The 24,685-nt window shown below is 41.4% G+C and overlaps 3 protein-coding genes across 5 annotated transcripts in view; 2 read left to right on the top strand and 1 right to left on the bottom strand.

Annotated features, from left to right (window-relative positions):
- The first annotated feature begins 12 nt into the window (after positions 1–12).
- On the top strand, positions 13–5,855 carry GET1 (guided entry of tail-anchored proteins factor 1). 2 transcript variants are annotated; one of them, XM_009089543.4, is made up of 5 exons: positions 13–180; positions 1,908–2,073; positions 2,675–2,742; positions 4,010–4,124; positions 4,828–5,855. In XM_009089543.4, the coding sequence occupies exons 1-5, from the start codon at positions 91–93 to the stop codon at positions 4,899–4,901; spliced, it is 513 nt and encodes a 170-aa protein (XP_009087791.1). In that variant the 5' UTR covers positions 13–90; the 3' UTR covers positions 4,902–5,855. The 2 variants fall into 2 exon arrangements, with proteins under 2 accessions (XP_009087791.1, XP_050840672.1); XM_050984715.1 differs by having other exon boundaries at positions 4,010–4,208.
- A 1,071-nt stretch (positions 5,856–6,926) lies between these two features.
- Positions 6,927–18,647, bottom strand: LCA5L (lebercilin LCA5 like). Its single transcript, XM_050976779.1, has 6 exons — positions 18,485–18,647; positions 15,288–15,799; positions 14,157–14,294; positions 12,337–12,414; positions 9,063–9,225; positions 6,927–7,563 (listed from the first exon to the last, which is right to left on the bottom strand). The coding sequence occupies exons 1-6, from the start codon at positions 18,645–18,647 to the stop codon at positions 6,935–6,937; spliced, it is 1,683 nt and encodes a 560-aa protein (XP_050832736.1). The 3' UTR covers positions 6,927–6,934.
- Positions 11,155–24,685, top strand: part of SH3BGR (SH3 domain binding glutamate rich protein) — a 38,040-nt gene continuing 24,509 nt past the window's right edge. The window contains exons 1-2 of one of the 2 annotated variants that reach the window (XM_030234948.2): positions 11,155–11,290; positions 11,697–11,770. Coding sequence is in view for 1 of the 2 variants with exons in the window: in XM_009089541.4 (XP_009087789.2) it covers positions 23,366–23,410 (45 nt within the window). In the remaining variant the exon portion in view is untranslated. Of the gene's footprint in view, positions 11,291–11,696; positions 11,771–23,170; positions 23,411–24,685 lie in introns of those variants that run through there. The other variant, XM_009089541.4, reaches the window with a different exon arrangement.

Below are 24,685 nucleotides of genomic sequence, written 5' to 3'. Positions count from 1 at the left end.
CACCGCATCTCCATTGGCCCGCTCGCGTCACGTGCGCGTGCGGCCCCGCCTGCCCTCAGGAGGGCGCCGTGAGGCGACGGCGTGGGGGCCATGGCGGAGAGTGGCGCCTGGCTGCTGGTGCTCAGCGCTGTGTTCCTCTGCAACGCGCTCAAGATCCTGCTGCCCTCCTGCTCCTCCCTCGTGAGTGATGCCGCTGGTGGGGAAGCGGGAGGATGGCTGTGAGGGGACCCCAGGGAGCCGGCGGGGCGTTAAGGGGGTTCTCCCAGCCCATGGGGGAGCGGTGCCGGAGCGGGAGGGCTCCCGGTGCCACCCCCGCGGCCCCGGCTGGGACGGGCAGGGTCCGGTCTTGCTGTTGGCCTTGGAGAGGAGAAGCTGGTGCTGGAGATGGTGGAGCCCAGCCCCGGTTTCTGGAGGATGAGTTACCGGTGTGTTCAGTGGTGCTCCTGAGCCTCCAGCTCTTAGGATGCATCACGGAATCGTGGAATGGTTTGGGCTGGAAGGAACCATAAGGATGATCCGCTCCAACCCCCCTGCCGCGGGCAGGGATCCTTCCAGCGGGCTTGGTTGCTAAGGGCCCCGTCCTGTCTGCTCTTGAATTCTTCCAGGGATGGGGCATCCACAGCTTCCCATTTTCGGGGTAGGAAGGACAGCTTTGCTCAGTTTTCAACAGATGGACGTGCCCATTGTTGATATGGGAGATCAGCAAATACGGAGATTAAGGAGTTAAGTCATTGTGGGAATAAATCTCAATAATCGTAACCACTGGTCAGGGTGCCCCCGTTCTGATCTGAAGCATTGCTGTGGAAACGTGGATAATGGAATTGAGGACAGATAAACTCTGTGGCTGCCAGATAAACTCACCTGTGTACAAAGATGCTGAAATCCCTGTCGCTCTGCTCTACCATGGAAATAACTTCACTGGCACAGAGATCAGTATGCACTGTTCAAAAATGGACAAAAATCCTTTAAACCTTAAATCACCCTCAGCAGTTTGGGAAGCTGAACTCAGTGTTGCTAAAGATGAGTGATGAAAGAACTATTTGAGGAGAGGCTGAGGGCATTTGGTTCCTTCAGTCTGGAGGAGGCTGAGATTGGGATCTGCAGCTCCTCCCGAGGGACAGCTCTGATCTCTGGGACAGGAACAGCTCCCAGGGAAGGGCTGGAGCTAGGTTGTGCAGGTTTAGGTTGGATTTAGGGAAAGGTTCTTCCCCCAGAGGGTGATGGCGCTGCCCAGGGAATGGGCACGTCCCCGAGGCTGCCAGAGCTCCAGGAGCCTTTGGCCAGAGCTGCCAGGGATGGCCAGGCTGGGGTTGGTGGGGTCTGGGCAGGGACAGGGTTGGGACTCAATTCCTTGTGGGTCCTTTCCAACTTAGGATATTCTAAGATTCTCTGAATCTGTTCAGCTTTCTGCTGTGGTTTGAGGCTAAGATGGGGTTAATGCTCTCACTCTCTGCAAGCTGAGAACAGGATCCACAGGGAAATAAATTACATGTGTCTTGGGGAAGCTGGAAGATTTGCTAAGGAATAGCCATAAAAAGATTTTGTGTCCTTTGTGCCTGGATTTCTATGGCAAACAGAGTTCATGAACCGACAAGCAGGTGGTGCCTCAAGAAAAGAAATTAGGAAAGTAAAAGGAAGGGAGAAAATGTTGGAATACTTGGCTGCCGGAGCTGGAAATGGGAATGATCACAGAATGATTTAAACTGGAAAAAACCTTCAAGATTGTTGAGTCCAGCTTGAGGCTGTTTCCTCTCATCTTGTCACTTGTCCTCTTGTTACCCAAGGATTTCCTGCATGTCAGTGAAAGGGCCTTTTTTATGGGAGGCGTTTGAGATCATACTTTATACACACTAAAGCAAATCAGTGGAATTCTGAACCACGAATTGATCATTTCCTTCACTTCTCAGATATCCAGGCTGTTACAGAAGGATGCAGAGCAGGAATCCCAGATGAGAGCTGAGATCCAGACCATGAAGCAGGAGCTTGCCACCATCAGCATGATGGATGAGTTTGCCAGATATGCCCGGCTGGAGAGGAAGATCAACAAAATGACTGACAAGCTCAAAACCCACGGTACAGTGCCATGTCTGCTCCCTGTTCCACAAGGAAAAACATTTTCTGTTTCTGAAAAGCTGTCAAGGGCATTTTCAGCTTTAAGTATTTATCCTTCAAACTTGCCTTCCCCATCTCACCCATTTTCAGTCTTCTCCTTTCCCATTCTCCTTTCCCATTCTCCTTTCCCATTCTCCTTTCCCATTCTCCTTTCCCATTCTCCTTTCCCATTCTCCTTTCCCATTCTCCTTTCCCATTCTCCTTTCCCATTCTCCTTTCCCATTCTCCTCTCCCCTCCCCTCTTCTCTCCAACTATTTTTAGAGCTTACCTGTGTCTTTCCAGTAATTTCCTGGGCTTCACTCTGTAATTATTTGTTCTTTCTCAGTGTTGCCCATCACTGAATCCTGTTTTGAGTAAGTCAAGATGGAAATTACAGTGTGATACAGAGCTGGCAGTTTGTTGTAGAAGGCATTTTAATATAGCTATAAATCATTTGGAAAGAAATTTTTAAACAGAGTAATGTCCAGCCTTAAAGAGTGAAATATTAAAAATTACTGGTTTAATGTAATTATAATTCATTATTATAAGCAATGGAAACTAATAATTTCTTTTTCTTAACAGTGAAAGCACGAACTGCCCAATTAGCCAAAATAAAGTGGGTCATAAATATTGTATTCTACATATTGCAGGTAAGTAAATATTTTGTTATGGATACAACTTAACCTGAATCCTCAGTAGTGTCACAATTCTCTCCTGGTTTATTGGCCCATATCTGGTCACTCAGGGCTCCCCCAGCCCTGGAGGAGCTGGAGCTGCTGCAGAGAGCCCAGAGGAGGCTCCAGGATGGGCAGAGGGCTGGAGCAGCTCTGCTGGGAGGAAAGGCTGGCACAGCTGGCATTGCTCACCTGCACAGGAGAAGCTTTGGGCTGAGCTCAGGGTGGCCTTGCAGGGCCTGGAGGAGCCCCAGGAAAGCTGGAGAGAGACAATTCCCAGGGGATGCAGGGACAGCACCCAGGGAATGGCTTCCAACTGAAAAATTACAGGTTTAGATCAGATACTAGGAAAAAAATCCTCCCTGGCAGGTGGGCAGGCCCTGGCACAGGGTGCCCAGAGCATCTGTGGCTGCCCCTGGATCCCTGGCAGTGCCCAAGGCCAGGTTGGACACTGGAGCTTGGAGCAGCCTGGCACAGTGGAAGGTGTCCCTGCCATGGCAGGGGTAGCACTGGAGGATCTTTAAATTCCTTCCAGCCCAAACCATTCTGTGATTCCAAACACACAGAGCTTGTCAGACAGAAAGAGTTTCTGGAACTACAAGGGAAATGCTGCTGATAAAATCTGGTAGTTGAGGATGGAAGGAGTTTAACTTTCATCTCAACTCTGTGTTTCTTGTTTTGGGGGGACAAGATTGGATGTTTGTCTTAGCTCTTTAATCACTGGGGGTTTCTCTATATGTGGCCCCAAATCCAGGAAGGTTCTGCTATATGTAAATATAATTCTGGCTTTGAAACCAAAATAAATTTCTGCTGAGGATGCAAATCTCCACCTACAGCTGCCACAGCTGCCACACATTTCCCCACGGTGCCTCATCAGATTGTCTGAGTAGTTCTGACGTGATGCCAAAGAATTTGCTAATGGGGTTGGCTGTGGTCAGTCTGAAGATTTCCTTAGGGGACTGTTAAAGTGAGTTGCACTCCTTGTAGACAGAAATTCAGGCTAAAAAGGGTCATCAGAATTTTAACAATGCTATGACTGTGTTTGACTCTGCTGGATTGAAAAGAGGGGTCTTGAAAGAAAAATCCCTCTGCAACCTCCTAATATTGTGTATAAATTTAAGGTCATATAAAATCTAAAAATATTTTGAAGAAGATAAAACAACAAAGAAACAATTCCAGATAGCACTGGGAATGTACTTCGGTGTGTGTTATTATCCAAACTAATAAAAAATGCCCATTCCAGGCTGCCCTGATGATCTCTCTGATCTGGAAGTACTACTCTGAGCCTGTCACGGTGCTTCCAAGCAAGTGGTTGGCTCCCCTGGAGCGCCTGGTGGCCTTCCCTACAGGAGTGGCAGGTGAGGAAAAGGACATGGCCAAGCCCCAGAGCATCCAGGGATTAACAGCAGCTGCTTCTCAGACTCCCAGAGCACAGGGTTCAGGTATTTGAATATCAGGTATATTCAGGGTTCAGCTCTTCCATGTGTGCTCAGTTCTGGTTTCTTCAAGTGCTCACGGAATTTTGTCATTTTTATTTCCACCCAAGCAGAGCATTGCCCTTCTCTGTATTGAATAGACCCTGGGGAAGATTTAAATTAGAAAATCAGAAAATCACCCAAAAGGGAGTTTTCTTCACAGGTGTGCTATGAATAGCTATGTACTTACAAAACAACTGATTTCAATTTCAGAGGAAATTTCCTTTTTACCTCTCTCGAATCCTGAATTTAAGTTCAAGCAAAGCATTCTGCCAGGCCTTGAACTTACCTATTTTCTCTTGGGTCTGTAGCAGATGATTTTATCTCTGGAGTGCACTCACCACACTTTAGCTCATATTTGTGTATTTGATGCTCTTTTCCCAAGACAATCCAGAATTTTTTGGGACCAGCATTGATTTATCTCCTTTCTCTTGTATTTCCCTTTTGTATATAAAGAGTTTAGTTCCTGTTGGCCTCATGAATTCTGAGTTTAATTTTTTACACTTCCAAGGTTGTTTGCAGCTGCACAGGTTCCTCAGGATTATTGATCCAACAACTTCAATTGTGGTTTCTCCCTCTTTTCCAGGAGGTGTGGGAATTACCTGCTGGCTCGTGGTCTGCAATAAAGTTGTAGCTATCATGCTGCACCCCTTCAGCTGAAGGAATCCCAGCAAGCCATGGGCTCCCCAGCTGCATTTACATAATCACTGTTTTAAATTAAGTAAAAAAAAAAAAAAAAAAAAAAGGACAGTTATCTTTCATGAGACAAGATCTGACACAATCCTCGTTACTCCTTTTGGATATCTGTCAGTCCTTTTGATTCTTTTGATTTCACTTCCCAGAGTTTGTCTTTTATTTTGGAAAGATCAGCACTGCTGGTTGTAAAACCTCTTTTTGGGTTTAGTCATGGCAGAACCATAAGGTTTTGTCATGGCCTGTTGTCACCAACATCTAAAAGTGTTGGATTTGTGGTTTTAAATTGGAAATCTGCTGGCTTTAGGAATTAATTTGGGAGCTTGGCTGTTTCTTTGCTGTGAAATGTGGAAGCTTCACCCTGAGGTGGAATCATGTTGGGTAATACAGAGGGCAGAGGTTGTTTGCTTGGCTTGGGGCAAAAGAATTTCCTTGTGATTTTTCACCCTAAAATCAGAATATTCTTGAACTCTCCTAAAAAAATAAATGAGTAAAATCAAGATTTTTATATCTTAAGAGGTTTTTTCAGCTGCCAAGCAGAGGCTGCTGTCAATGAAGCAGAAGACAGTGCAGTTCCTGCAGGGGGATGCTGATGGAGCTTCCCACTCTGGAATTCCCACAGAATGATCCCTTCTGCTATTCCAGGGCCTTTTCCTCCCTGCAGGAAGGAAGGGGCCAGACCCCTCCAAAATTGACACTGCCTTTAAAAACCAGTTCAAAAGGTCAGGTTATGTTGTGTGTGTATATATATATATGGATTAAATATTTTTGTTTGTTTGTTTTAATGTTAATTTAAAAATTGGGATTTTATATGAGGAATTGCATTTAGCCAACATGAAAATAAATATCAAGGAAAAAATACTGTGATTTAATGTTATGTATAATTGTGATTTTATTAAGGAAATAAAGCTTTTCAACCCATCTTAGGTTTTTTAATTTCTTTTTTAATGTTAACTGCAGTTTTGCTAAACAACCCGCAAAAACCCCAAATAAGCAAACCCAAAATGACAAAAGAAACCCCAAACTCAGCAAAATTCATGCCAAAACCATGCCCCGCCATGTTTGTGCATAAGGACGTACTGTTTGAATCAACTCAACTAATTTATTTTTTTAATTATTTGACATGTTGCTGCAATAGGTTCAGCTCTGAATGCCTTTGTCATCTGTAAAAACTTTTCCAGTGTAATTTTGGACATTTTTAAAAGTGCAACAGCCTTTAAAAATTAACAGAATGCCCCTAAGTTTTCCAAAGTTCGCATGAATTTAGCAAGTATTTAATAAATTAGTGTGAGGAACAAATCACAGTCCTCCTCCCCTCGCTTACATAACCTTAAACAAGGATTTTTAGAGGCTTTCTGGGGACTGGCTATGCCTGACTTCTCCAAAACAAAGCTTTCCTCTTGCACATTCATCTCTGGATGTCAGCTGGGGAAGTTACCAGGCAAGCTGCTTTGATAAGTTCCAGCAGAGGGAAAGAATGAGGCTTTAGAGGTTTCTAATGCTCGTGAAAACAATGTAGGAGCAATTTATTTTTATTATCTGTGAATTCTGGAAGCTGTTTGGGGAGTGAAGGAACTAAAAAAGTGTTTTCTTTTAGTGCATTGTTGGTCCTCACCCAGCAGTGACCCTTATGAAAGCTGGGTGCTCATGTCAGCAAGCTGACAACCACCCAGCTCCCAAATTCCAGCTGCTTGGGAATGCAAAAACCTGGAAGTTCCTGAACAAAGACTAACTTTTACCTGGTAACAGGTAAAAATGATAAGGAATTCTTAATATAGCACATTTTTGTGGAAACAGACCAAGCACAGAATGTAGTTTTTGTGACAACTGACTGGATTGTTTTGGAAAAAATCATGGAAAGCAATTGCCGGCGCTTGTAAGATTTAATAAACATTTAATGAAAATAAAACATTTGGTTTGTAACAATGTTTAAACTTTCTAAAGGTAAGGCGATGTACTTAACTATGAGGAATAATTGTGGAGTAGCTCAGGAGCTGATTTTAACGAGGAGAGTTGGAGCCTGGCATGGAGCTTGGGATTTGCCTTGCCCCCCTCACTTGTCTGCCTTCACCGTTGTGCTGCTGGAACTCCAGGAGCTGTCTCCTTGCAAACATTCCTCCCCAGAGAGCTCCTCCATCAGGTGTTTCTTCCTCTCCAGAGGTGCTGTCCTGCCAGCCCAGGGGGGTTTGCCCAAAAGAAGGTTCATAAGCCCCAAAGGAGATTTTCCCCCTGGGCACAGCAGGGTCACTGCAGCCCTGCCCTGCCTGTCTCTGGCTGCTCAGGCAGCTTTTCCCAAATCCTGCTTTGCATTTGGCACCTGAAGTGTGAAGCCCCTGGTGCAAATTCTCAACAGCCCCTGAGAAGATGTATCTTTTTTTCAGCCTGCTGGGGTCTTTGCTTGGATTTGGACCTTGACTCCTGGCTTTCTTCTTTTGCTGCTCATGGCTTTTTTCCTCTTCTTTTTCAACTTCTTCCACTGCCTCTCCCTCTTGATTGTTCTCTTTTACTCTTTGAGGACTTTGTTCAGATTTCATCAGAGTTTTCAACTCCCGTTTAAGAACCTCTGTCTCTTTTTCCATTTCTTTAATAAATTCTGATAATTTGCATTCTTCCATCAGCAGTTTGCTCCCTGAAATATTGTAGGGTTTAAGAACGTGAGGAGTTATGAAGCTTTAAAAAGAGCAAGTATCACATCCTTATTACACTGCTTCAATTCTTATTATTTATGGCATTTCAAATACCATCTCTAATAAATACAACAGCATGGAGCAAGATTTAAACAACATAATTCTGCCACTGAATCCAGGTTCATAGCTTTATTTTTACTTTTTTTCATGGTGTTGAATTTAGTTAAATGGATTTAGCTGCTATTATGTACAGTAATGGCTAAATACAGTGCCAGAAAAATCATGTACAATGCAACAGAGAAACCAGGTGAGATCTGAACTCTTAATTGTCACATTTTGGCTTTTAAGTGGAACTTAGAGATATGCAGAATTTCCTTTCCCTTAATTCACAACAGAGTTGTTTGTGTGGAACAGAATATTCAGCAACTCTCTCACCTGGGAATGAGGGGGCTCCACTCTTCAGCAGGAAAATGAACATGTGTGCAGAAAAGCCATTTATCAGTGCAGGGGACAACTTCTAATGGGTCCTGTGCTATACAGAGACTCACAGAGTGCCCCCAAAATGAGATATAATCCAAGCTTAAAGGAGAAATAAGAAATTTCAGGAACTAAGGAAGCCATGTAAGGCTTCAATAAAAGTCTACTATCAGTGAGAGAAACTCAGATTCCACAGATTTTTCAGAGGGAGCATTGTAGACCTGTGTTTTCTGTCAGTTTTAAAAGGGCATTTTAAAGACAAGTGCTGACTTTGGCTGTGTGGGGGCTCTGGAAAGGCTGCAGGCTGAAAAGGCAGAGTACAAACCTCAGGAGTTAACACATGCCAGGTTACAGGGATGGGACCTGGCATCACCTGTTCCACCTGGGCAAATGGGTGTGACCTGGAGGTCTCCTGCCACTTGGAACATGTTTAGAATGATGGCACTCAGACCTTTCATTTTCCTAAAAGCCTTAAAGGAAATAACAGGAATGTTTCTAGAAAGAAAAATGTGAATGAGGGAACAGCAGTGGCTTTTTCTTTCCTCTGCTCTATGGAATTTCTTCAGAATAAAGGTGTTTACAGATGAGTCCCTTGCATGTAACTTTTCCATGAGAACACAGTGGTTGAGACTTCCATAAAATCTCTTTCCAGGGATCATTAATGAGGGATTGTTCCCAGCCCTCACAGTCCTTTTCCTTTTCCAGCCATGGAAATAGGTTCACATCAGTGATGAAGAGTCCCAGCTTTGAGATCAGTGTTTGCTTAGTGTGGATTACCACTGTTAATTATCCTGTTACAGACAGAACCACCCTGAGCTTTGGGAGAGCAGCAGGGTGGAGATGCCCCATCCTGCAGGGCAGCTCTGCTCTCAGTGCAGCACCACCAGCATTTTCCAACCCAGATGATTCTGTGTTTTCAGTGACACCTCAGTCATCATTTGGAACTGGCTCCTGTCAGCCAGGTGCCAGTGAAGGGCTGTCAGAACCACAAAAATTACCAGAACTTCTGGTAATTTGAAAAGACCAGGTGAATTAGGTGAATTTCTGAGAGAAACATTAAGTCTACCTCTGTGTGTCCTCTTTGAAGTTTCTGGCACTTTCTTGGTTGCTTGCTTTTCTTTTTTATCCTGGGCATCTGAGCACACTTCCTTTGCTTTACCTTTTCCACCCTTATCTTCTCTGTTCTCCTACAATTGGCAATTAAAGGTAAAAATAATGAAGGAATACTTATTTAGTGACTTTTAAAAGAACACAATCAGTGCAATACTCATAAAAAGATTAATAATTTCTATTGTTGTTACACCTATATTTTGCATCACAGCATTATTTCTGTACTGTAATCACACTCATGTAAAATCCACATCTAGATGATGGATCAGGCTATCCAGGCCTATTACTGCAACTTAGGGGATAAAATACACCTTAGCTGAGAGTTTAAACAGGGGATTGGATTTGGATCCAGATCTCTCCCACCTTTTTTAGCTGGACTGGATTTTTTTCTGTTTCCTGGTGCTGAGACAGAAGCGGTTCTCTAAAACTCTCTTTATCTACTTGTACTGATCTGTCTACTCTCAGACCTGTTGAATAGGACAAACATTAGCAATACAGTTATTTCTGGAATTAGGTTGTTGATATAAATAAAATATATCTCTGACAACTGACAATACTGGTATGTGACCAAGAATTTTACCTTTTTTTTTTTTTTAATGCATATCTTAGTGCCTTTTAAATAAGAAATAATCTGTTCTGACGAATCTATAAATGCTGAAACTGGACACAAACCTGGATCTCTGAGCCTTTTCATCTGTACATCAGTGCATCCTAAACATAAGTATATAAATAAATGAAGAAATAAATAAAGTTTATCTAACTTATATATATATATATATATATAGTATATACTAAGTATATTTTCAAATAGAACATGTAAAGTCAGAGAACTGTGTCTATGCCCCAGAGCCCACATGGGCTTAATTCTTGGTTTCATTCTAGTGTAAATTTGAGAGGTCTGCTATGAAGCCTTAGAGTTCAGTTTCCTAAATTTGGATCTTTATGAAACCCAGCTCATGGGGAATGCTCAACACTGTTTGAAATATCAGTGGTCTTTGGAAGAGATTCTGTTAGGAAAATTAATCCACAAACACCAGAGGTTTATGTCCAAAAAGGAGACAGAGGAGTTCTTTTACTTTACTGGAATAAAGGGAGAAGCCATGGGGCATCCCCTGTGATCTCTCCAATTTTTGGAGGATGCAGCCTCCTTTTTATCCCAATTTCCCAGGTGCATTTCCCTTCTCTCTTTCCCCATTTCTGAGGTATTTGAGAGGTACAGATTTCCTGAAATGCCTGATTCCAGAGATTTCCGTCTAATGTACAACCTTTCCTTTCAATTTTTAATTCTTATGAAATTCAGGCGTTTTTCTTCCTCATTGTTTCTTTCATCTTTCAATATCTAATTTTGTTTATCAGCAAACCTGAAGTTTATTTCTAAAGCAAATATATTTTTCTATTCCTCCATCAGTGGAATCCTTCCCATTGTTTCTTTTCTCTCCCAGTGCTGGTTTTATCTACCAGCAGACCCACAGCCTGTTTGGAAAGACAAATCTGCTATTCCTCTCAATTCCAAGGGAGTGACTGAGTGAGATGTCCAGAGAGATATGGATGTAAGATGGAGAAGATGAGTATATTGTTCCTTTATTATTAGAATAATTTCGACACAAGCATAGCAGATGAGAACGGGAGAGCACCGTTCCAGAGCAGCAAAAACCGGGATCTTCCCACATCCACATTCCCCCTTATTCCCAATTTTGAGCTCAAACCAAAGGATAAAACGCACAAAAACGGTGCCCTCCGGGTGCTGGCAGCAGGGCGGTGAAAGGGCTGCTGGTGACCAGCCTGCAGTGACTGTGGCGATGCGAGAGGAATTAACTGGGTTAATTTCCCAGGAGCTCCGGGAGCTTTTCCAGCCGGGACCAGCAGGGCGCTCCCAGGCACCGGGAGCAGGGGGCGCTGCCCCCCGGGTGAGCGGCCGCTCCCGGCCGGAGCTGCGCCACCCATGGCTCCATCCATAAATCCATTCCAGTTCCGTGCACGGAGCTTTCCGGCCACCTAAGGGAGCCTCTCTCCAGCCATTTATCAGCGCCGCTAAAAAACTCAGTTCTAAATTTACTGCTGGCTAAAAAAACTTTTGTGAATATCAACTAGAAAAGAATGACCTGAAGAGGCAACTCAGAAATCTGCTAAAGGAAAATTCAAGTAAGTAGTGGAAAGGAAAACAAATTGTCAGCAATTCCAGCTCTGGGTTTCCAAATCCATTCCTGGCAGAGAATTAAATATTTTTCTAAAAATTCCAGAGAGTCGGGCAGCTTTGCTTGGAAGCTTTTCGTTACAAAATATCATTTCTCTCTCCAACTAACCTCCCTTATCTTGCTAAAAGGAAAGAAGAATTTAAATAATAGCAGTGGTTTAGGTACCATCATTGAATAGCAATATTCAATTTCTATTGAATGCAAGGCCATATTTGAGTAAAATAAAAAAAAGGTATTTATGTGGTGTAACTAAAACAGGAATTCAGAGTTTCATAAAAAATGTGTCTGACTTGGGATGAGAATAAGGAATTGGTGTTTTTTTAAATTTTACACCTTAAATCTTTTCCCTGTAGTTCACTGGTGGTTTGGGCTGAGTTAATGGATTTGCAAAGGCAATGAAGAGGAAAGAAATAAGCAACAGAGTGTGGTAAGATTTTGTATTTCTGCCATGATTTGAGGAATTCTGAGGGGAGCACTTCCAGCAAACAGGTTCCACATGGAGGAAGTCCTGATTGCTGCTTCACTTCAGGAGCAGCATACCTGATCAGTGTTTTCAAGAGGTGCCTCAGCCAGGGAAGTTAATGTTTAGATTATTCCATCCCAAATTCTGGGTGTAGTGGAGGCAAACTGGGGCATTTCAAACAGCACTGGTTGGTTTTAATCAGCTGAGTCCCACTCCAGGCAGCTGCCTTTGGAATGCTGGACAGCCAAGACTGCATGGAACAGATATTTTTCTCCCCAATATCTATGAGCATCCATGTGAAAGAAATATTCTTCACTATAGAGCTCTTTCTTCCTTGGTGGAACTTAATTTATGTTGTTCTTTTCTGTCATTCAAGCCCTTAAACTTCCTGAACCTTCTCACATTTTCAGCCCACACAAAGGCATTACTTTGGCATTTAATTTGCAATAAACCTCCTAGTTCTAAAACAGTGGAAGTGTCACTTAACAAGAGGAGAAGATGATTACAGACATACTTTGGTCATTAGGAACCCAATCACTTCTGTCCCTCAGGGCTTTTGGCATCCGATTTGCATAAATATTCTGTACGTAAAGCTGCCGATCCTTCTCCTAAGAAGAAATAAACACTATTAAGCTTCTAATATGCATTAAAAATTACTTTTTACCTGCCTAATTTTCCCATGCTGTGTGGGAAACCCATCAGGGATTTCACCTTTTGCCAGACCCATGTGGTCTTTGTCATTTACATTTTCCCTGAATAAATATATTTTGCCTTTACTTCCTCTTTTTTGTTGATTTAAAAAAAAAATCATGTACTCAGTGCCCTTGTCATATGCTCAGTTGGTTCTCAACCTGTTGCTCCGGTGGGGACATGAACTCCTGAGGCACATTTTGACATTTATTTAGCAAGATTCCTCTTTCCTTAATGAAATCTTCCTTAAACACAGAAGACAGATCTCAGTTACACACTCTCTCAGTCCCACTGACTCAATCCTACTCCCACTATTTTATTCAGTGGGAAAAAAATAGGAGCTTCATTTATTTGGGAGAATTCCAAGTTATCCTGGAAGTGCAATGGCCTGAAATAAGACAGGTGCCTAAAACTATGAATTTGTAAGGATAAACTCTGTTCTGGCACAGAAATAAAGTGGTTTATCATGTCTGGTCTTCTTTGTGGTAAATCAGTAGAAGATTTTGTGGAGCTAAATAGAAAATTCAGAGACCTGGACACACAGAAATCTGTGTGGAAAAGAGATGAAACAGAACTATTTTAAGGTGAGATGAATTTGGAATAATTTGCATTTTGGGACAGTTTTATATTAGTGTTCCTGAGATTATAATTGTTCCCATCTCCCAGATCTTCATGTCCAGGAGGAGATCAGACTCTGACAGGGAAAAAAGTCCTGCCAAGTAGGAGGAAACTTCCAGGAGGAAACTTCTGCACCTGCTGCACAGGGAAGAGGGATAAAGAACCCCCCTGTGCAGAAATCCCAACCTCCATGAACCCTCTGGAATTGCCTGTCCTGCCCTTCACAATGTCTGGCAAAACTCCCCTTCACAACATCTTCCACAGATATTTGATTCCATTTAGGAAGAGAAAGCTCCCTAGTGGGATCATCTTGGCACAGAAATATAGAAATTAGTGTATTTTAACAGTGTTACAAACACAGTTATGAAAATGCCACAAGGGATTCCAGATTTTCTAGAATGTGTAAAGATTTTCTTCATTACAACTCATGTGGTATCCAATTCCTGGCAGTTTTGGCTTTAAATCCATTTTGTTTTCCTGTATGTTTGATTTGCAAGCATTACAAAAACTGCTGAACTGGACCTATTTACCCCAAAATCATTTGTCTAAAAATGAAACTGGAATTTAAACAAACTATTAAAACATTTCCACAGGTCTTTCTGTTAAACTCTAGTTTTGCAGGTTGTGATGTTTGGCTCATTTTGACTTGTTTCTGTGAGGGAGCTCATTTAAAGTGAGCAGATGAATATCTCTGACCTCAGTCTGGCAAAATGGTAACACATTGGTGTGGATTTTGATTCAACTTCTGATGAAATTGATCTCTGTTTCAATTCATTATTGACCTGCTTCTAACAAATGGACCCCACAATGATGCCAGGATTTGACATTTCTGGCTTTTTTACTAGATTATAGACTCAAGCAGGAAACCAAATTCTATTAGTAAATACTGTAAAAGAAGCAAAATTTAAAGAAGTAAAAAAGAAAAAAAATAAAAGCAAAATAAGAAAAATCAAAGAAGCAAAAAAAAAAAAAAGAGGAGTAGGTAACATGAAATACTTGAATTTTTCTGTAGAGGCAGAAAACTAGATAAAACCTGGAATACCTTAATTTTTTGGTGAACAATGTTAATTTCCATTAGCAAGTTCTTTGTGGTCATTGCAGCTTCCAGGAGTTTTTTACTCTCACTTGCCAGCTGACGACTAAAGGTGCTGTTGTTCAGCTTCAGCTGCATTTCCAGACTCTTAAAAAAGGGACAGATTTTACCATTCTCACTGTGACAGCTGGAAAATTTCAGTTCTTGACTGATTTGAAATATAACTGTGCTAATATAAGGAAATTTAAGCTTATATATAATAACAGTTATTATCTTCTAATGATAGCAATATAAATAATGTTATAGGGTATATTGTAAACAATACATGAAACTATACTGAAGTATCTGAAAATTTGATTTCAAAGTAAGAAAAAAAAGGTTTTAAACCTATTTTCAGGAAACAAAAGAAAAGGTTTTGGCATTCAATCATAAAAATAAGACTGTACATTATCTTTCTGATGGATTAATTAATACAGCTATCTTTGAGAAATGTTAAATGCTTTCTATTCACACAGACCTATGAACTGTAGCAGAATAAGGAGGCTTAGTGTAAATGAAAATTTGGTGATTTATTGGGTTCTTTATCTTCAGAACCAAGGGCTATGCACTGAAATTCCACTTCCTAAAAGTATCAGGACACCCAACCCTGTGTGCTTTTTATAGCTCCTCACTCCTGGAAACAGAAAGTTTTTAAAAGAGGGCTTGAATTCAGCTGGTCATATTTACAGTTTCTCTTAAGATTTCCTGGTTCTTTATTTAATTCTATGCATAACAGACCCTATAGGAATTAGAAATGAATTCCTGGAGGACCACGGAAAATTCACTTTTCCAGTTTTGTAGTAAAAATTGTGTTCCTATCTTTTTTTGTGCTGGGGTCAGTGAGAGTAAAGGAACATGAGATACTAAAAGGAGATGAATTATCTCCTCTTGAACTTCCTTACACTCAGGAGAGCACTGGATTAAACAGCATCCAGTGTTACAGGATTATATCAGAATTGCTCATCTGATAAGAAGCAGCCAAAACTTTTCCACTATTCCTGCACTGAAACCTCTCCTGCTCGGTGATCCTTGTGATTCCCTCCCAGTTTAGGATATTCTGTGACTCTGCATTCCACATATACAGCAATTTGCAGGCATTACCTGTATCGTCTCATCCTTTGCCTCCAATGTTTCGTTAAGGACTGACAACCTGCGATTCAGTTCCTCCTTCTCTGCCAGGGCTTTGTCTTCCGACAGCACAGCCAAAGCCTTCAGATCACCTTTAGTTCTCCTCAGGTCCGCTTCGACTTTTTTCAGCTCCCTGGCTGTGTTTTTCTCGGCCTCCTGGGACGTTTTCAGGAGGTTCCTGAGGTCTCTCATGTCGCTCCGATGTCCTGCCAGCAGCTCCTGCAGGTGGCTCTCTGCGTTGCTGTACCTTTCGATGGCCCTTGTGTGCCGCCGGTTCAGCTCTTTCAAAGCCAGGTTCTCGAAGCTCGAGGTCTCGATTTTCCTTTGCAATTCAAATATTTCATTCTTCAGCTCTTTGATTTTGTGGATCCTGGCTGAGGATATTCGCTGGGCAGTGGCGTTTTTTTCCTGGTAAACCCCCCCGCTCTGCAGGGGTGAAAAGGTGGAATTCAGATTGGAGGTGTTTGCTGCTGGCCACTTCTTCCCTCCTGCATTGAGATCACAGGGAATTGGCATTGAGAGACAGAAATTATTGGAGACAAATCAATCACTGTCTGCTTTTTCTGCTCACATAAACTCCTACTACTAATTAACTACTACTCCTAAACTGCTCATCCGACTACAGAATTGTGGTTTCTTCACAAAATGCCCCAAAACTCTGATGTTCAATGAGCTGCCTGGTCTAGGGGAAGGTTCCCTGGTGGAACAAGATGATCTTTAAGGTCCCTTCCAACACAAACCATTCTAGGATTGTGTGATTCAAATGATTCACAGAGAAATGCATTCAGTATTTTATATCTCTGTGTCTTTCTGTGGCTGCAGCTTATTTCCACAGCTAGCAGCCAGTGGAAATAAGTGGAAATAAATCACTGGAAATCAATTTTCAATCCATGGAAATCAGTTTTCTTCCTTTAAATCATGCACTTCACTAACGTAGCCACAATCTGATGAACCCAATTCAACCTATCAGAATCTACACCTTGAATAGGTGCATGATAAAATAACCAAACAAAAAAACAACCAAAAAACAACAGAGTAATTTACAGGTCTGCAAGGACTCAAAAACCAAGATGCTCCCGACAGCACATGGTTGAGATCCCTGCAGCTGGGATTTCTAACCAGTTTTCTGCAGCTTTGCAGTCAGCTTTGAATTAAACTAGATTTTTCAATAAACCTTAAATGCTCATTGCACAGAACAGGTGTGCAGTTGTCTATGTGGTTTCTAAAGAGCAATTAAAAATATATTAATGGGCTACTTCTCAGTGTGTTGCTGCCATTTGCCTCTCCTTATGGCCAGCATTCTGGCTGAGTTACTCTCATTTGCTTCTCCTGAAGCAGGATTAGAATTCAAAAGTACTGAAGACTGTAAATCTGAGTGTGTCCCCTTTTTCAGGCATACATTCAGTTTCACTACAGCTCTCATGGCATTTCAGGCAGTATTTTGATAAAAAGTTTATTATAATTTATAGATCACCTCATATTTTATGGGTAAAACAGGAAAGGTCCTGACTTAAAAAAATACCAGAATAAAAATATCTTTCCAAGAACTTCTGTTGAGTCCAATATTTTCTGTGGCAAAATTACACTGCAGAAATACTACAATAGGACCACAAATATTGTCACTATTGTTACAAATATTGTTACTATTTTATTTTGCCAGAAAGGACTGAGAAGATGGAAAAAAAAAGGGCAAATACCTTTCTGCAAAAGGTGTCAGAAATACTATAAAATGTATTTCATTTCCAGTAGCCATGGACAAGCAAAAAGAAACACTTAATAATAACAATGATAATAATGATAATAATGATAATGATGATGATGATGATGATGATGATGATGATGATGATGATGATAATAATAATAATAATAATAATAATAATAATAATAATAATAATAATAATAATAATAATAATAATAATGAAGATATATAGACATACAATAAATTACCCACTACTGGCAGAGGTCAATAATGATTTTTTGCTAACTAGATATAAAAAATGTCATTCTTTTTTTTCTGTCTGCTACTTTCATGCCAGTATAACTTCTTGACTGCAGCATATAATAACAGACATTATAACAATCACTAGTTCTGGTTTTTTAGGATTGATTTCCATCTTGTAGCTTTGGTAAATCAAGATGAAATTTTGAAGCTCAGCAGGAAAAAGCTTGCTGGTTTTCCACTCATTTTTGTGATTTGGCCTGCTAGAATTTAAGGATTTAAGAAAGGATGGGTTGAGATGGGAAAAGATGCAGACATGGAGAGATTTCTGACTGTTAACAGTGGCATAAATTCCATGTCCATTTACATCTTCCTTCTCTATGCTCATTCCATTGAAGCACAAAATCATTTCACAGGATACACCACAACCCAGCTGGCCACAAAATGGCTGTTTTCTGGTCAAAACTGACACTTCTGTGCATTCTTTTTACCCATTTTCCTTAAGAAAAGCTTTTTCAGACTCCAGGTGATACATGGTCAGACACCAAAATGTGGCAGAGCCATTGTCAGGTCCTTGGGTTAAAGCTGAGGAATGAGGATTGCCAAGGGGCTCCCACATTCCAGGTGATTCTCCCTTTGGATCACTGAGTAACTGGTGTTTGAAATAGAATTTATTATATATTAATTGACATATGTGTGTATGTATGTATATATATAACATTTTGTGAATATAATATATAATATATAATACATATATCTATATAATATATAACATAACATATATAATACATATATAACATATTATGTATAATATAGTATATAGTATATAGTACATAAAATATATCATATAGTATATATGTATATAAAATTATATATAACTTCATATATAAAATTTATATATATTTTATATATTATTATACTGATATGATATGATATGATATGATATGATATGATATGATATGATATGATATTATATTATATTATATTATATTATATTATATTATATCACATAATTATTAGATTATAGATGAGAGACTATAGATTACATATACAATATAAACATGTAATATATATGATGATATTGTATTTATTACACCATTCCTCTCACTGAAAAACTATTGTCCTTGTCTTGCTAATTATCCAAAAAAAGCCAAAGAAAGGGAACAATGGGATTTCTTAAGAGAGTCTCATACTACCAGAAATATCTCATACTACCAGAAAACAAATTTACCTTTTTTATCACCTTGGGCATAGAGACTCTGCCCATATTTCTTTCTTTCCTTTCTTGTCTTATCCTTTTTCTGTGTTTCCCTCCCTTCAGTTCCTGGTGTTTCTAAAGCTTTGCCTCCTCTGACTCTTTCAGGGTCAGCCACTGAAAAAGCTCTTGGAATCATCACTGGGAGAATGTTCACTTGTGTCTCTTCCAAGAGGTCACCACCCTACCTGGGATTTCACAGCATTTCATGTCATAAAAATATCATTAATCACATTTTTCAAGAATTAGACAGCAAATCAGATCACAAAATTAACTAATCCCTTGAAAACAGCACAAAAACCACTTTAGCTGCCAGATTAACACTCTAAGCAGAGGATAGAGAAGAACCTAAAACTATTTTAATATGCTTGTAAAAAGCATATATTTAGCATAAAATAAATCATTCTAAGAAATTTTCTAGGTCTTTCTGAATAACTCTTATGCTTCCTATTTTTTCCCTTTTTTTCCCCCCTGTTTTTTTTTCATTTTTTTTTTCCCTTGCAGAGGCTACTGGAAAGTTCAAGAACAGATCAGTTTATTCTCCTGGCAGAATTATTTAAACCCTGTAGTTCTGGTAAAAATAATTTCTTGGGATATGGCTTATTGCCCATTCAATTTTCTTATTATGTTCCAATCCACTTCAGGTGAGGAGAGGCAAGTTTTGTCTTGAGCCACAATTGTGAAAAAGAATTAGGTTCTAAACATACCTGAAAACAAGATTAAAACACAAAAGAGGTTAAATGTTGGGACCCAAAGTGAGAATTCAACTTTTATTTCTTGCGTAAAGAGGGAAAAAATAGAAAAGTAGGAAAATATTTTCTAATAGGGGTTTTTGAGAGTGGCAATGTCACTTTCATCTCATAGCAACCACAAGGCCACAGAGAAATTCATCTTTGCTCCCATAAAATTCATTTATAAACAAAGAATCTCACTCAGTAGAAGGATAAGTTGTATATTTTGGGGTCTAAAAGGAGCATGGCAACTGTGGAAAGGAAAATTGAGGGGGGTTAAAATGGTATTTTAGTTCACATGGGTTTTAACATGTCCCCTTCACTAACAAAATATGAAACTATTTTCTTAGAACCTTCTAATTCCTTTGTTGGTTTTTTTTTTTTTTTTTTTTTTTTTTTTGCTTGGTGCTGGCATTTCATTTTAAATTAAATTTCTTAAATAGGAGAGGGGAATCATATAGCTCCCAAAGAAAACTAAAAAAGGTAATTCAGGATTGCACGGAACATTTTAGGCTGAATCACAACAGTTTCATTACTCTTAATTCCTTTGCATGAACAGTTTTTCCATGTGGAATACAGAGAAATGCCACAGTCCTGCTAAATCTGAGGCAGTGCAATAACCCACAAGAGATGAGAAATCATATTTTCAGTATTAGGCAAAGCCCAGGTTGATTCACAGATCTGTATTTGTGTTAAAATTTGATTTGGTACTGCCAACATTTTCTAGGCAAATTGTCTTTAAAGCAAATTGCCTAAAATGAAACTTAAAACTACTGTTTTAATTTGTTTTGATGAGAAGTGTGGCCTGAATCTGCTCATCCAGAGCAGCTGTTGAGAAGTAAATAAAATAGAGAAGGAGAAGACAGGAAAACCAAAGGTGAAGCAGAAGAAACCCAGATATGAAATGAAAGATGCTACAATAGAATTAAAGAAGCAGGGGCTGGAATGGACAAACTCCAGGAGAATTTATGATGAAAAAGTACGGGAATAAAAATAATTAGGGCCAAATCCTGTGTTGAAAATGAAAACGTTCTAGCACCCCATCAGTGTCTGCCTGGACACACAATCCCACACCCAGCCCCATGTCCTGGCACCCCCTCAGTGTCCCAAAATCCCACATCCAGCCCCATGTTCTGGAACCCCCTCAATGTCCCACAACCCCATACCCAGCCCCATGTCCTGGCACCCAGCCCCATGTCCCAAAACCCCACATCCAGCCCCATGTCTTGGCACCCGCTCAGTGTTCCACAGTCCCACACCCAGCCCCATATCTTTGCAGACCCCTCAGTGTCCCAAAATCCCACATCCAGCCCCATATCCTGATAGTCCCCTCCGTGTCCCACAACCCCGCACCAAGCCCCATGTCCTGGCAGTCTCCTCCATGTCCCACAACCCCACACCCAGCCCAATGTCCTGGAATCCCCTCAGTGTCCCAAAATCCCATATCCAGCCCCACGTCCCAGCACCCCATCAGTGTCCACCTGGACACTCAACCCAACACACAGCCCCATGTCCTGGCACCCCCTCAATGTCCCACAACCACACACTGAGCTCCATGTCCCGAAAATCCCCTCAGTGTCCCAAATTCACATCCAGCCCCATGTCCTGGCACCCCCTCAATGTCCCTGCTGGACACACAGTCCCACACCCAGCCCCATGTCCTCCCCTCACCCCTCTCTGTTCTCCTGTCCCCCTGGCACCCACAGGTGAAGGATCCCACCTTGTCCCGTGCCTTCCCTGGGGATCTCTCCCCACTCCCACCTCAGTGTGTGCTGTCCCCTCACGGCCTCACCAGCCGCCATCACAGGCCTCCATCCCTGCTGCTGTGGGAAATGGCGGTGGCACCTGACATGCCCAGAGACCTCCTTTTCCTCCCTCTTCCCTCACCCCAGACCTAGCAGAGGTGCCTGTGTGTGTATTTCCACCCCCATATTTCAGTACCATTCCAGGGTTTTAATGGGAATTTGGAGATGTGGGTCCTGCTGTGTCCTGGCCAAGGAGGTGCCTCAGGGCCTGGATGCACCCTCAGAGCGCACAGGCCGGACCCAGCAGGCTCCAAACTCGGTGTTAAACTCAACATTCTTAAGTTGAAAAGGGGGAAAAAAATCCCTTCAGAATGAAGTCATGTTTTCCTTGGAGGCTGCACACAATGGGACTTGTGACCCAAAGCCCTCGGGAATGGCATTTCCAAGTGTGGCTCAGTGAGGGTTTCAGGTATGAAGCCAAATAGGAGTGAGAGTTCATTGGCAATTCTGTCCCAGAATTTGATTGTGAACATTTGATGGTGCAAATATTTACTGCTTTGACTTTGGCTTTTGTGACTCTTGTAGATGGTGCTGTGCAGGGCCTTGAGCTGGAGTTGAAGATCTTTCTAGATCCCTTCCAACTCAGCTTATTCTGTGATTCTCTGATAAATTATTAATCATTATCACTATCACTTTCATTATCATTATGCTGTGAAGCCCAGGACCATTTCATCCTTTGGTTGTATTTCTTCAGGGCACAGAGAACCAAATAATTTGGAAACATTCTATTCCAAATGGCCAGTCTTTTCCCAGGCTATACTCACATATAAAATCTCCTGGGATTACACATTCATGTGTAATAACTTCAGGCAACAATTAATGCTTTCTCACTGGGGTTTTTTTCGTGGTTGTTGTTCTTTTTCAGGAAAATACTCTGAAAATATCTACTTCTAATAGGCTTGTTGCAGGACCTCCTGTTACCCCTCAAAAACAAAAAAGAAATGACAGATGGTGAGCCACTACCCATACTGTTATTTTTAGTTTTCAGTGCAGTTTTTAAGGATCCCAGTTCCATACATGGAGTACTGCATTTCCAGCTTTGCTGGTTAACACAGACAAAAAACTTCCTTTAAACGGCATTTTTACTCTTTATTACTATAAAGAGTCAAATTTTTACTCTTTTAAAAACTCAACAGCATTTTTACTCTTTATAACTATGCAATAGTGTATTTAGTCCTACCTAATAAATTCTAGTAATAAAGTATTATAATCCATTTTAAGTGTTTTCAGAATCAGACATTACTGTATTCAATCTTAACATGTGAAACATGTTTTTCTAAAACCTAGTCCAGTTTCACCTCTGGCACAGGGTCAGCTTAACTAAGCTCATGTTGCTTATAGCACAAACAGACTTGGCCCTTAAAATCTGAAAATAATCTGTGACCATTTAACATTCTTCAAATGCCTCTCATGCCCTGAGACCTCCTTCAGCAAGTATGTGCAGGCAGGCACTGAATCACTGTGGTGATTTCTGTTGTAGAAGATGACAACCAGATGAAAAAAAGGAGGATAGCACAAAAAAAAGTGGATAACACAGGAGAAGGGGAATATTTTTTGCCAAGTTTTCTGGACCTCTTCTTACATCTTCTTTGATGCAAAAAGGAGGAGAAAATGCACCAACAGGTTCTGGGTACATCGAGTCAGGCAAATCAGTGTCAGGCAGTGTCAGACACACATTTATGTCAGGAAAGTCCCTGAGCCCTGCAGTGTAGGCGATAATCTGAATTCTTTAAAGCTGAGAACGTTTGTAACCAAGGCTCATTTCAATATGATCTCTTCTATAATTACTACTGCATCCATGCTCCCCTTGCTTTCCCCTTCCCCTCAAATTTCCATCTGCAACTCCAAAGCCTTGTAGTGATCTGGGAAAGCTCTTTCCTATGCAACCCGACAGCTTTGGGATTGCCCCCAGCACGAAGTTGCCAGCTCCCCGTCCCTTCTCCCTTCTCAGTTGTCCCTTCCCCCTCTCCCAAATATTTCTCCAGCCCTGTCTCATTGGTGCACTACTCTCCCTTGCCTTTTTTGGGCTGCCACCCTGTCAATCTAATGCAATAAGGCCAGGGGCAGGTGCAAACCCCTTGCTCTGGCTCCTCTTACTGCCCAATCCTCGTCCCAAAATACCCAAGAGCCAATGGAGTGGGAAAACCCGGGACCCCGGGGAGAGGGAGAGGGGGCAAAGCAGCCGGATTGCAGGGGGGAGGCGGCATCCATTTAGCACCCGGCTTAGCCCAGGAGCTGCGGAACATTTGGATTCCTCCAGGGACCGAGGTGACTCGTGGGTAGCAGGGCTGCTCTGCTGATTCACTTCCACCGCTGCCAGCATGGTGATCAAAGTCTTTGTGGCCACATCTTCGGGCTCCACAGCGGTAGGCGACTCCTTTAACATCCTGCTCTTACCGCTGGGATCAGGGTGGGGAATTAGCCTAGGAAATGCCAGGAAAGAGCCTGCATGGAATTCTTAGCAGGAACAAACCTTAGTTTTATTCTGCCCTGACCACCTTATTCTGCAAAGTTGCTGAAGGTGTAGAGAATTCCTGTCACTGCAGGCTGGCTTGCCTGTGAGCTTTTACTGTATTTACACCTAAATTACCTGTCATTTCATAGATTTACTGCTGTTTGGGAAAGTATTTGCAATATATATATAAACTGAAGAAGGAAACACTGGGTATTGTATTTATGCAGAAGCAACGCTGGACTCTTTACAGGAGAAAATAAAATGTTTGTTTTTAAGAGACTTTAGGACATTGCCCCTGCAAAGGGGGAATTCTGCCTAAGAAAGAACCTAGAGCTGAATAAAGTTAGAAAAACTTCTTTCCCAAGCCCCTTCTTTTCCTGGGCTTTGGGAGGTTTTTTGTTTATTTGGTGTTTTCTTTGTGGTTTTGGTGTGGGTTTTTTTTGTTTGTTTGTTTTTTTGTTTTGTTTTCTTTGTTTGTTTTGGGGTTTTGTTTGTTTGGAGTTTTAGGGTTTTGTTTGTTTTTTTGTTGGTGTCTGGCTGGGTTTTCTTGGTTGTTTTGGTTATTTTTTTTTGTGTGTGTGTATGTCTGTTGAAATGCTATACTGATGATTTTTAGCATTGAGATCTCCTGCTGTAGCTGTCAGCAGAGAGTATCAGCTGAAGGGAAGGGCATGTGAATAGTAGGGAGGTTGGAAGTCCGTGGGAGGTGGGAACCGGGAAAGGACTGTTTCCTTTTATATCCAGTTCCCAGATGAGCTCAGGTTGCAGTTTTCCTTTGGCACTCCCTCCCTCTCTCCCTCCCAGTGACACGGCTAAACAAACTGGCTGGGGCTCGCGCAGAGCTCTAACTACATCTTCATCTCCCTGACACCAGCTGCGTTTCTTTAAGAAGATTCCAGATTGGAAAAGCTCAAAAAACACCCCCCCCCCCCTCATTTATGGGACCATCATCTGTAGGAAATGAACCAAGAATCCTTCACTGAAGTTCCAGTTGGAATGCTGCTAAGGAAGTTTGCAGTTCTCTCACCAGCCTGTTCCTAAGCCTTACATTCTAAAATTACTATTGATATTTAGCATTCTTTTTTTAATTATTATTTTTACTAATAAACTTCAGATACAAGAGGAAAAAAAGAAGAGGAAGTTGGGAATTCAGGTTTGGTAACTCACAATTTGTAATAAAACATTC

The sequence above is a fragment of the Serinus canaria genome, chromosome 1 (genome assembly GCF_022539315.1).
Source record: "Serinus canaria isolate serCan28SL12 chromosome 1, serCan2020, whole genome shotgun sequence".
Taxonomy (NCBI): domain Eukaryota; kingdom Metazoa; phylum Chordata; class Aves; order Passeriformes; family Fringillidae; genus Serinus; species Serinus canaria.
The sequence above is the reverse complement of the archived record's forward strand: the minus strand, read 5'-3'. Positions and strand labels throughout refer to the sequence as shown.